General features: G+C 45.1%; 1 protein-coding gene across 1 annotated transcript in view; it reads left to right on the plus strand.

Annotated features, from left to right (window-relative positions):
- INPP5D (inositol polyphosphate-5-phosphatase D) overlaps positions 1 to 13,089 on the plus strand; it is a 111,461-nt gene that overhangs the window by 51,300 nt on the left and 47,072 nt on the right. The window contains exons 5-6 of the mRNA XM_059393738.1: positions 2,099 to 2,239; positions 11,294 to 11,381. Of these exons, the coding sequence (XP_059249721.1) occupies positions 2,099 to 2,239; positions 11,294 to 11,381 (229 nt within the window). The remainder of the gene's footprint in view (positions 1 to 2,098; positions 2,240 to 11,293; positions 11,382 to 13,089) is intronic.

Here is a 13,089-nt window from a genome sequence, read left to right on the forward strand (position 1 = left end):
CATCTCATATACGGCAGTGGAAACCTCCTAAAACCTGTGGCCAGAGCTTGGTGTAAGTAAATGGAGCATGGTGACGGGGATAGGGGTAGCAGCGACACAGTGTTTGTCCTCAGTGCTCCTCTGGGTCCTGACAAGCCCAGATTCTGCCTTGTGTTTGAAGAGAGAGAGTGAGCAAGCAAGAGAAAGAGAGAATGTGCGTGCACTTGCACAAGTGGGGGAGGGGCAGAGGGAGAAGCAGACTCCCCACTGAGCAGGAAGCTTGGGGGATGGCAGGGTGAGGGGAGCAGGGGTTTGTCCATCCCAGGACCCTGGGATCATGATCTGAGCTGAAGGCAAATGCTTAACTGACTGAGCCACCCAGGGGCCCCTAGATTATTCTTCTTAATTGTAAAATAACCTGCCCGGTCTTTTGTGCAAGTTGATTACATCTAATCAGTTAGGTCGTAGTTAATAGTTACAGCAAGACTGCTGGAGGAAATCAAGCTTCTCTGATGAACAGAGTTTACATCTTTATGTCACCGCTCTCCTACAATGAACGTCTTAACAAAGACAGCTTCCTGCAGCAAGCACTTGTGGTGTCAGAGTTAAGAGTCAATAGTCATTAGAACTGTTAAAATACGTATGTTAATACCATGGGAGCGACTCTGTCCTTTTCAGAAATAGACTTGGGGAGAAACTGGATTTTTAGAACATCAAGACCCGGAATGAATGTAGATTAACGTTCAGTGTTAGGAAGGTGATGGGCATGTAAACTGTTTTCAAGAAGTCAAAATGGTCAATGGCCCTTCCAGTCCGGAGAGCAGGAGCTTTTCATTCTTTCAAAGATCCTCTGGGGGAAAAAACCTGTGTCCTCCAGCTCCAACTTGATTAAATGTCAAGGCTAGAGCAAAGACTTTTAAAGCTTGTAATAGTTTTTTTACCCAGGTAGATCTACAACCTTCTGGCTCAGTTTGCTCGTCTGTAAAATAAGAAGGATCATAACAGCTGTGTCCTAACGTTAGTTTGGGGATTAAAGGGGAAATGGGCATGAGGTGCTTAGCAGAGTAAGTGTAGGGTTATGCCCAGGAAATAGTTGCTGTGACTGTGACTGCAGTCACTACAGGAACAAAGACTCACTCACAGTTACCTGGAACAAAAAAATGGCAAGAGAACGTAGAGGGACCATCAGACCTCCGAGACAGCCCTGGTGCCATCCAGCTTGCGCTCTGCCTCCCCGGGGGCCACTGTGCGCAGTGAGCTTGCCCTGCCCGTGTGTGCCTCGCCCACCCAGGAACCAAAGGGGCTGAGCCAGAGCCCTGAGAGCAAGGGCAGGGCACCTGGGCCCACTACCATATTCCCAGCCCATCACTCACCACACAGATTTCCCCGTGGACCCCAGGACAGCTCAGAATGTCCTCAGCACAGGGCTCCAGGTGGCCTTCGGCCATGACTTTGGAGTTGGTATGTGACCTAGAGCCATTTGCCATCTCTCCACTAAGCATCCCTCAGCCCCCAGATGCTGTCTTTAGAAGTAAATGAGGTAGGGAAACAAGTCTGCTGACAGTTTCTCAAGTTGCTTTGTCTCCTTCATAAAGGATAAGCATTTTTAGGGGCACCTGGGTGGCTCAGTGGGTTAAAGCCTCTGCCTTCGGCTCAGGTCGTGATCCCAGGGTCCTGGGATCAAGCCCCACATCGGGATCCCTGCTCAGCAAGGAGCCTGTTTCCCGCCTCTCTCTACCTGCCTCTCTGCCTATTTGTGATCTCTGTCTGTCAAATGAATAAGTAAATAAAATCTTCTAAAAAATAAACAAAATCTTAAAAAAAAAAAAAAAAAGGATAAGCATTTCTAGCCAGTATCTCTTCCTTCTAAGTATGGGCTTGGGAAAAGACTTTATGGGTGGGTGAAGAGGCATCCTCCCTCCCCCAACCTTTATTTAACCTTGCTTGGACTGATTCTCTAGCCCTCGGTGAGACCAGGGGCACCATCCAGGAGCATGCCCATGTTCTCCTGAAGGACAGTGTCTCAGCCGGAGACACTGACAATGAAATTTCTTCTTTCACTTTGGTGTTTGTGGCCAAAGGCACAGAAGAGGCATGTTTCTCTTTCTTTTATTTTCAGACTTCCAGAAGAGCATCTTAAAGCCATCCAAGATTATTTAAGCACTCAGCTTGCCCTGGATTCTGACTTTGTGAAGACGGGCTCCAGCAGCCTCCCTCATCTGAAGAAACTGACCACACTCCTGTGCAAGGAGCTTTATGGGTAATGGCTCTGTGGGTCAGGTGGCTCCCAGGGATGTGGAGGGTTGGGGGGACAGGCCTCAGTGAGAGAAGCAGCTCATTAGAGTGACCCCTGCCCTCTGCCTAGCTCTCCAGATGCCTCTGATGTCCTCAGAATAATTGGGCAGTTGGCAGAGCTTAGAAATCTTTGTGGTTGTTGCAAGGTTTTGTTTTCATGGTATTCGAACTGTGGCTTTCTTTTCTTCTTCTTCTTTTTTTTTTTTAAACTAAAGTTAATTTGAGGCCAGTTGCTGTAGGAGGGGGTGAGTAGGAGGACACGGCTGGCCCTTTTACACTTGCTCAAGATCCAGCAGTAAGTCTGCCTTCTTGCTGCAGCTGGCACATTGGACAAGTCCATGAGCACTCCAAGAGGAAATAAATCGAAGGCAGCTGACGTTCTGCCGGGGAGGCTGATGCCCGTGATGGCAGTTTGGTAGAGGGAGCTAATGCACCAAAACTTTCGTTTTCTGACGCTGAATTCACTGAATGACCAATTGGTAGAAATCCCGATGTCTTTCAGATTTTTAGAATTTTTCATTTTACCTTATTGAAAGCTAAGATTAACTTAAAGTTTATTTACATTTTAATTGTGAAAAGGGCAAAATTAAGGCTGCAGTGCTATCTGAAGAACTGACAGAAGGCTATTGTAAATGCTTGAAAAATGGGCGCCTGTGTGGCTTAGTTGGTTAAGTGTCTGCCTTCGGCTTAGGTCATGATCTCAGGGTCCTGAGATTGAGCCCAGCATCAGGCGACCTGCTCAGTGGGGAGTCTGCCTCTCCCTTTCTCACTTCGCTTGTTTGTGTTCCCTCTCTCGCTGTGTTTCTCTCTTTCTCTTTCTCGCTGTGCTCTCTCTTTCTCAAATAAATAAAATCTTTAAAAAATAAATAAATAATAAAGGGTATTTTCAAAAAAAAAAAAAAATGCTTGAAAATAGAAAACCCCATTCAAAAGGCATCTGAGAGAAATCCAAAGGAGCCGAAAAAATCCCATCATAAATGAAGGGTCAACATTTTGGTTGGAAAAATAGCATTTTCTGTGGGTGAGACTCTCTCAGACTATATAAAGTGTTGTGTTTTATTATAAATGTACAGCAGCCTCAGAACTCTCTTGTCAGTTTCTCTGCAGCCGTATCCATCTTGGCTTAGTTAATATCCAAAAACAAATCTTTCATCATCAGTAATCCAATTGAACTTTCCTCCTTCAAAAGCGCAATCCGTACGTTTGGTAACAGATAATTTCCTTGGTAAATGGAGCACTCATCGAATTGGCCAGTCAGGTCTCATTTCAGTGAATTGGCTTTCAGCTCACACGGTCTCAGCCAATTGGACCTGGAGCCATCATTTTTAGAGATTTCCTTGGAGAGCTATTTTCCCATTTGATGCTGTTGTTATAAATCATGTATCACGAGGGAAAACACACACACACATGGCACTTTCTTTTTAAGAGAAACAGTTTCATGAAGACAGAACGAGCTATTTGTGTTCTGATGGACGTCCTGTTTTTGCTGCTTCCTTGTTTGGGAGGAAATATCCCTCCTGGTCTTTCCACTGGCCTCCCCCACTCACAAGGTACTTCTGCAGTCCCCCACCTGTGCTACTGGATCGGGACACCTTATTTTATGGACACAGCAGATTCCCCAGTGGCCTACTTCTCTGTGCTCCTGGGAAAAGCTTCCTTTGTCTTACTGCTCTTCCACATCTCTATTTATGGGAGAGTTAACTTCTAGCTAGAATTAGGGACACTGTAATGTCCCCTGCACACCCGTCTGTCCTCACCCTTATAGGCAAAAGCATAGCCAGGCTTGGAGACTTGGTTAACTAGGGACTGGAATTTTAGAAAATCTGACATAGAGGCAGTTCTGTCTCCCAATCCCTAACCATGAACTTGTTGTTTTCAAACTACTTTGTTTGGAACAGGGGTTCAGTTCATTCACTCATTCACTTAACAAATAGGTATGCCTCCTCTGAACTCTGTGCTGGGTACTAGGATATAGTCGTGAACACAATGCACAAGATTTCTGTTCTTTTAGACCTTGTTGGAGCAGATGTCTTAGTGAAGGGCACAACAGCAGATTGTCTGTAAATAAAGATAATTTTAATAAACATTATGACAAAATAAAACAGGCTCAAGTGACAGAGACATTGGGTAGGAGGTTCCCAGTGTCTCTGTGGGTTAAGGAGGCCTCTCTGAGGTGGTGTTGGAGCTGGGACCCTGGGGATAAGGGGGAGCTAGCCATCTAGCACTGTAGCAGACAGATGTCAAGAAGAAAGGTCCTGAAGCAGGAATGAGGCCAGCCTACAAAGAAGAGAAAGTCTGTGTGGCTGGAGCATAATAAGGGAAGGAAAGTGTTAGGAGCAGAGGCTGAGGAGAGGCAGGCATAGAGTGGGCCAGACCCAGGATGAATTTTAGTTCAGTCTGAGTTTTAGATAAATCACAAAAAGGTTTTTTTTTTAAGGATAAGTATATCCCATGTGCAGCTGGGATATACTTATGCTAGTAGATGATCCATCTTTATCTGAAATTCAAATTCAGCTAGGTGTCCCATGTTTTATCTGGCAATGTCAAGCAGGAGCCACCACATGTATACCTCATGACACTCTAGAGATTTTAGACAATCGTGCCATGATCCAAGCTGGCAGTGGAGCATGGATTTCAGGAGGCTGATCCAATGCAGGGAGAGCAGTTCCAAAATTGGGACTTGTGACATGTGGGCAGCTCGTGAGCAGGGAAGGCAGGGATCTGTGTCTGTTCTGCTTCCTGCTGAGTCCCGGGGTGGAGGACAATGCCTGACACAGGAGAGTGGCTGATAGATCTTAGTTAAATGTGATGACCCAAGGGCGTGTGGACATGCAGGCGCTGAGTGTGGTGTGACCTGGCATATGTGTGGGTGGTAGAGTGGCCATACTCACTGCCTGTGTGGATATAGGGTCTGGGGAAGAGGAATGAAGGGTGAACCCTGGGTTTTGGTGAAAGCAGGCGAGTGGGTGATGATGCCAGTTACTAAAAAACAAGAGGTCGAGGGGGAAGGCGTGGAGCTGGGGGAGGTCTTTGTCTGAGCTCTGAGGCAACCCAGCAACTGAACCACCAACCGCGAAGTTATGCTAGAACTTTTGAGCCCCCAAGACCTCAGGCCTGGGTCTCCATTTGGGACTCATCAGCCTGCAGTTCGCACTTTAAGCTGAGAGACAAGTGGGGTGAGGTCACCACAGAGGGAAAGAGAAAGGAGATGGGGTCCAGGCTGGACGTTTTGACGTGGGGTGCAGGAGAAGGAGCTGGAAGAGGTTACTGGGTCCATCCACTCAGACCACCTGGTCCAACAAGAATGTCCCCAGTTGGGAAGGTCACAGAGAACCGAGGAGTGAGAAACAGTTCAAGAGCCTCCCCTGTCAAATGTCATGCCAGTTATGTGTGTCTGAATGTCTGCAGCACAAAGGCTTAACCAAGATTTGGGACCTGAGTTATATTTTCTAGAACCTGACAGAGAATTTTCCAGAGGAAAAAAAAGAGAGAACAAGGTTCCCAGAGTCTGGAAGTATTTGGTAACCCTTGAAATAGAGAAATGAGAGGAATCCCAGGTGGAATTCTAAAGTAAAATGTCCGAGTGTGGAAGAGAATACTTTGTGTATTAATGAGAGTGGGATTAAGATTATTTTTTTCCTGACAGCGCTCTGGCATGCAACAGGGATGGGGAGCCGAGGGAGAGAGAGAATTCCAGACAGGCTCCTCACCCTGCACAGAGGCAGTGCAGGGCTCGATTTCATGACTCCTGAGATCATGACCTGAGCTGAAGCCAAAAGTCAGATGGTTAACCGACTGAGCCACCAGGTGCCCCTTGGTTAAGATTTTAATAGGTGAATAAACTCAAAACAAAAATACTTCACTGGCATTATAACTACTTCATTGGAGGCCATAAAAACCAAACCACAGCTTTCAAATCAAATTTGAAAATTAAATCACAAAACAGAGCAGAATGTCAGAGAGGTATCTATAGAAGACACCGGAGAGCTAACTAAGCACAGGTGAAGAATGCGTATCACTAAAAAAAAAAGGATAGTTTTTGGAAAGAGGGCATAGAGCTTCAACTAAGATTTGGCAGGTGGGCTCTCAAGAAAGAAGGAAAAAAAATGATGCATAATTGTTGGGAAATATAGATAAGAAAACAGTTCCCTGGACTTGTAAAGGACCTAAATCCAGGTACTGAGAAGCCTTATAAAGATCCAATTAGCAGAATAACCAAATAGCACCATCTAAATCTCTTCCGATAAAGTTTCTAAAACACAAGGGAAGATGACTTCAGAAAGTAAGTAATTACAAACAGCACCATTTCTTTCAAAAATTACAATACTTAATGTTATTCCCACGGCCTGATGATATAAATTCCAAAGGAGGTATCTCCAAGGAGAAGACAAGAACCTCGGATTAACTGAACCTGGGTGTCACTCAGGTGCACATCGAGTATTTGCAGATTTAAAAAAAAAAAAAAAAATTGTGGAAGTGTTCTAGTCACAGGGGTTAACTTGAATGAGGATCCGAGAATTTTTTCCCCCTGAACTCTTAGAGTGCTGGTGATTTTCAAAAGAAGAAACCAGCAGGTTCCTGTGCAGCTGGATATGAATACACCCAAAGTGAAAGTGTTCATTTCTATGTGCCCAGAACACGATGTGACGAAAATAGAAACAAATAAGAACACTAGCCACAACCACCCGACCACCTGGATGCTTTTAGATCGCCTCCTGAATAGCAGCTGAATTAAAGGAGGAATTGACACAAGGAAAGCCTACATGGGTAGGTTGGGAGGGTGGGGGGGGCACAGAGTAAACAAACCTCTGTTGTCAGAACTTTGTAATGCAGCCAAAGCATGGTTTGGAGGAAAAGCCATAGCCTGAGATGCTCCAGTATGGAAAAGGGAGGACAATAATGAGTCAAACACACAACCTAAATCCAGACTGTGAATCTCTTGAAGGTATCATGGGCTGTGTCCCATTGCCTTAATAGTTCCCACATCCAGCACAGTATCTGAAACATTTTGTTTATTCCGTGTTCACGCACCAAGATCGTGCGCTGGATTCATGCCGCCCCTGCTGTTCCAGGGGCTGGAGATACTGCAGTGAACAGAACAGTCTTTAAGAAATCTCTGTTGAGCAAATAAACAATAACAACAACTGGCAAGGAAAAGAGCTGGGGAGGGAGGATTGGGATGGTAAAAATAAAACCAGAAATAGGAAAAAAGTCAATTACAATTTTAGTTTACTTATTTTTAATATTTTATTTATTTATTTGACAGACACAGGCAGGAGGAGTGGGAGAAGGGGAAAGAGTCTTCCTGTTGAGCAGGGAACCCTGTTCAGGGCTTGATCCCACGACTGCAAGATTGTGACCTGATCCAAAGACAGACACTTAACCCACTTAACCATCCCATGGTTCCATAAGTGCCTGACTCTTTTTTTGGTTTTGTTTTAAGATTATTTATTTATTTATTTGACAGAGATCACAAGTAGGCAGAGAGGCAGGCAGAGAGTGGGGGGAGAAGCAGGCTACCTGCTGAGCAGAGAGCCCGATGCAGAGCTGGATCCCGGGACCCTGAGATCATGACCTGAGCCAAAGGCAGAGTCTTTAACCCACTGAACCACCTAGGCACCCCCCATAAGTGTCTGACTCTTCATCTTAGCTCAGGGCTTGATCTCAGGGTCGCGAGTTAAAGCCTCTTGTTGGGCTCCACCTTGGGCATGGAGCATTCTTAAAAAAGAAAGAAAAATAGAGGCTTTATCTAAGAACTCACTTCAAAGAAGAGTCAATGTAAAGAAAACACCATAATTTAGTAGATTAAAAGATGAAAGAATTGAGACACCTGTTTGGCTCAGTGGGTTAAAGCCTCTGCCTTTGGCTCAGGTCTTGATCTCAGGGTTCTGAGATCGAACCCTGCATGGGCTCTCTGCTCAGCAGGGAGCCTGCTTCCTCCTCTCTCTCTCTTCCCGCCTCTCTGCCTACTTGTGAGCTCTCTCTCTCTCTCTGTCAAATAAATAAATAAAATATTTTTTTAAAAAGATGAAAGAATCATTTGCATAGGCATCCTAACAGATATGTGATTTAAAAAGAAAAAAGAAGTCATTTTTGTTTTTTTTTAGAGAAGGGAGGGAGGGGAAGAGGGAGAGGGAGAATCTCCAGCAGACTCCCCACTGAGCACAGAGCCTGAGCGGGGGCTCTATCCCACACCCTGAGATCATGACTTGAGTCAAGATCAAGATCAAGAGTCAGATGCTTAACTGACCGAGTCATCCATGGGCCTCCCAAAAAAAGTAATTTCTAATTTTTAAAAAACCTGAAAAAAAAAAAGGATAGAAGGGTACCTTCTTACTAATGTAGTAGATGTCAATGTAAAACCAGTTACACCTGGTAGGGAAATAATACAGTCATTCCATTAAACATTTGAACAAAAGAAAAAGAGATGCCCTTGTCACCTCATTTCACACTGTGTGGAAATTTTTTGCCAAAGAAATATGAGAAAAGGAAGCAAAGACTAGAGAAGGCAAAAGTTAAGAAAACCACATCTAGTCAGAGCAGTCCTTCTGAGTCTGGAGTTCTGGGTTGGGGCATGCTGGATGTTCTGGCTGGATACTGAAATGGGAAGCTTGGGGAAATGAGCCAACTTGCTGAGAATAGGGCAGAGACGGGATGCTCACTCTGAGAAGGCTGGGACAGTGGGTCTGAGCCCCTAATGAGCTGTCTCTGGGGTGTGACCTACCCCAGGACCACAGCCTTCTCAGTCTTGGTCCCCTGGCTTCCTTTGAGCTGATGACCTGATACTGGACAGGTTTTCCAGGGACCCTGCTCATGGTTTCCACGTCCACCAACAAATCCTTTCTGTATGACAAGGCCAGTTCTTCTGAAGCCTTCCAGCTGAAGTCACAATGTGTCACTTGTCATTCTGACCCTAACCAACACCCCCAGACACATCTGGGAGCCAGTCAGTTTTCTCAAACGTTTACAAAGCTTAAAAATACAAAGAAAACCAGCGTCACTGTTAGAAAGCCCTAAGGATTCAGCTTCTGTATGTCTATTTGTGTTTTTAAGATAACATTTTGAAAAGGGAGATCTATTTGATGTTAAAGTATATTCTGAATTAGTGCCTTGGAATTTTGGTTTTTTGTTTTTAACCCAGAATTCTTTTCTGACAATGACAGTTTAAAGGGAGTGTCACTGTGCACGCACGGATGCTGGAGCTCTGGCGGAAGGGGTGGGGAAACCCAAAACCCAGTTTGCCACCGCCCCCCCCCCCCAAGTCAGCTCCCTGCCCCCCATCCTTGGTCCCCAAAGGAAAGCCTTGTGTGACCTCCTTCAAAGTCGGAAGGCTGTAACACCATCCCCCCAGCCCCCAAGCTGTGAGACATCCTAAATCTGAAATCTGTGACATGCCTGGTGCATGCTGGGAGCTCTGGATTTTTGGTTAAATGAATGATATAGAGCCTAAAAACAAATTCTTCCATACTCAAGAAGAGCTTATGCAATGGACTAACCCAAGGAAATGATGGAAAAAAGAGTGAGCACTGTTGAGTGGGATTGAATAGCAAGACAGAGAAAGATGAACTTAATTCCACTACATATATATATATAAAAAAATTCTAGATGAGAAATTAAGAATGAATGTATAATATCAACAAGAAAAAGCCATATATAACTCTAAAAAAGCAAGTGAGAAACCAACGTAAAATGACCAAATAATTGCTGATGATACATTCTTAACAAAGGTAAGCAAAGAATTACCAAGGAAAAGATGAAAAATTGAACAATAAAAAGGTACCAGGTATTTTAACCCACTGAGCCACCCAGGCACCCCTACGTATCAGGTATTGTACAATGAGATCCAGCCTGCCTAGGATGACAATAACAGAATGGGGGAAAGAAATCCTTACAACATCTAGATTAAATATAAAGCAAAGCGGTGTGCTGAGTTTATACCAATGTCTAAAAATTCTAACAAAATTTCCAACAGGACAGTGACAAAGGACACAAGCAGTGTATACAAAGAGAAATATAGTAGAAACCAACCATGTAGAAAAATGTTTAAAGACAATAAATTAAAGACATTCTGTCAATGTATCAATACTGAAATGCACTGTTACACCCACTAAAAGAGAAAGGAGAAGATCACAGAAAGAAGGCAGACATTACCTCAAATAAGTAGGCTTAGACAGTACCTGAGGCCCGTGATTGGACACCATCACTCATCATAAAATTGTGATTGAAAATAAGAAAAGCTGTAGGGACAATCTGTTCAGAGCACTCTTTATTTGTAATCAACAAGATCTCAAAATAACCCAGGTATCTAGCAATTCATTTTGGCACATATTCTCAGTTGAATATTTGGAAACCGACAGAATGTTAAGCAGGTAAATACATGAAGTTTTGGGTGAAATCCTAAGTGAGAAATAGAACTCAAAATTGTCTGCTGCCTAGCATAAACCAATATGAAGGGAACGAAGAATGGGTAGCTCTGGTGTAGGAGTCGTGGATGAATTAAACATTGAAAAATCTCTCCAGGTGTCCACCTCAGTAGTGAGCAGGGGATTTGAACCAGAATGCTCAGAACACCGGCACAGGAAGCCCCTGGGGCACACATTTAAAATGCAGATTCCAGACCAAATCTGGTTGGGGCCCAGAAATTTGCATTTTTAACACTCCGAAGTGTTTGCGATTCTTATAAACACCGAAGGTCGGGAACCTTGGCTTACTCAGTGATTTCAAAGTAGTTTCGTGACTCTAGATTCCAATTATTTGCAGGCTCCGAGTCTGGCTAACCAGAGGTAAATCAGGTCTACGCATCATGACTTCAGTTCGGCCCGGGGTGGGGGATGGGAAGAAGTGGGGGGCTGGGGTGGGGGTGGGCCAGCACTGGCAGGCCTGGGATCTTTGCCTGGGCTTGTCCTTCTGGGAAGGATCTCTGCCTTTGCCAGATCGGGTGTGACCGTGCCTCCAGCTAAAGCCTGCCTCATCTGGGTCCTGACTAATCCTTGACCTTCACCTTGTCCCCTGCTCCCAGCGAAGTCCTCCGGACCCTCCCCTCCTTGGAGTCTCTGCAAAGGTTGTTTGACCAGCAGCTCTCCCCAGGCCTCCGTCCACGGCCTCAGGTAAAGGCTTCGGGGTTGAAAAGACGAGACTGATAAACCCGGGGTGGGGGTGAGGGGTGGGGGATAAGGTAGCAGGAGTCTCGAGGGCTCAGAAGGGAGCCCCCACCTCTGCTGTGCTCTCCTGCCCGGAGTTGGCTAGACCAGCAGAACATGGGGAGGGGGGCTGGGAGTCTCAAAACTCTGTTCCTCCGATAAGGCATTTCCCCGCTGCCTGATTTTGATTTAAGGAAAAAAAATTCAAATTACGCACCCATCAGCAGAAACTAGTAGGTGCTAAATAGGGAAGCCGGGAAGGGCCTTTTTAAAAAAATCACTGCTCCTGGGAAACTATTGGGAAAGGAGAATGTGAGGTGCCTAAATGCTTGATCCTGCCTCTTGCCCCAAAAAGAGCAGGGCGAAAGTGCTCCCTGCTCCTCCCACAAAAGGCTCACAGTCTGGCAGCGGCCAAGGCCAAGTCATCCACTGAGCAAAGTTGTGTGCATCCAGAGGTTGTCACCAGGAGAGTTAAAAAAAAAAACGCAAAAGCCATATCTCCAGAGAGAGTACATGCAACAGATATAAGGGACAAAGGATTCAGATGTTAACAAAAACAAAACCTCCTCCAAATAATGAAGGAAAAACCCAAGTTTTAAAATGTGGAGAGGCTATAAAGAAAGGCTGTGTTACTGAAGAGGGATAGGAATGACCAATATATATACATGAAAAGAAGTTCAACCTTATGACTCGGGGTTCTGGGGTCAGGGACTCACATAGGGTCACCACTCTGCTCTGTGGCTGGGAGTGAATTTAAAAAGGGAGATTTTCTGAGAAGCCATTTGGCCACCTGCAGTGGCAATGTTAAACGCACACATCCTTCAAGCAAGCAGTTCTATATGTAGACAGCTGTCTACTGGGCAGAGATGTTTATTGTGGCTTTGTCTCTAAAAACACAAAAAACCTTGGAAATCACCCAAATGTGGAATTGGTTAAAGTATGCCCCCAGAATTCTGTTCTAAGGTGGGCACACTGATGTGGACAGATTCCCCAAGGCATACTGGGGGGCAGAAAAAAGCAAATGGCAGAATAGTCGATAAATGATACATGTGTGGACATCGGACCAGAAAGATTGGAACCCAAAGGGCTCCTCTGGTCACCACGTGGAGGGATAGGATGAGGGAGAAGAGGCTAGGCCGAGGGGGACTTCAGCCTTGACCAGACTGTTTGCTAGAGATTTTTTAACTGAGAAAAGGTCTATGTGCTATTGTGAACTTAAAAATTCACCCAGAAATTGGGAAGGTAATTTTGCTTTCCTTGAAGTGAACGATGAGACGTTAATTTCTGGGAAAGTAAAAGCAAATCTAAGCAAATCAGGGGCCCTGCCAGACACTAACATTTAAATAGTTTGAACACGAAGACCACACACCCACATCTTTGAAACAGATCAGAAGAGGGTGAGGCCCCCAGAGAGTTAAGCCAACCCGCCAGCTGGTGTTTACTTTCAGTGACAAGACCGAGCAGGGATGAGGTGGTATCAGACATGGACCGAGAAAAAGGGTTCTCGTTCCCACTCTCCCTTATGAGACCCTGACTCATAAAAAAAAAACGCAGAGAGGTCATTCTTGATGCCTTCAGAAATTCACAGGTAGAGGAGGAAGTGGGAAGGCTGCCTGAGGTCGAGGAAGGAACACTGTCCCCAAGATGAGAAACAGCTGAGTGCAGTAATGGCCCC

Source organism: Mustela nigripes, chromosome 3, assembly GCF_022355385.1.
Source record: "Mustela nigripes isolate SB6536 chromosome 3, MUSNIG.SB6536, whole genome shotgun sequence".
Taxonomy (NCBI): Eukaryota; Metazoa; Chordata; class Mammalia; order Carnivora; family Mustelidae; genus Mustela; species Mustela nigripes.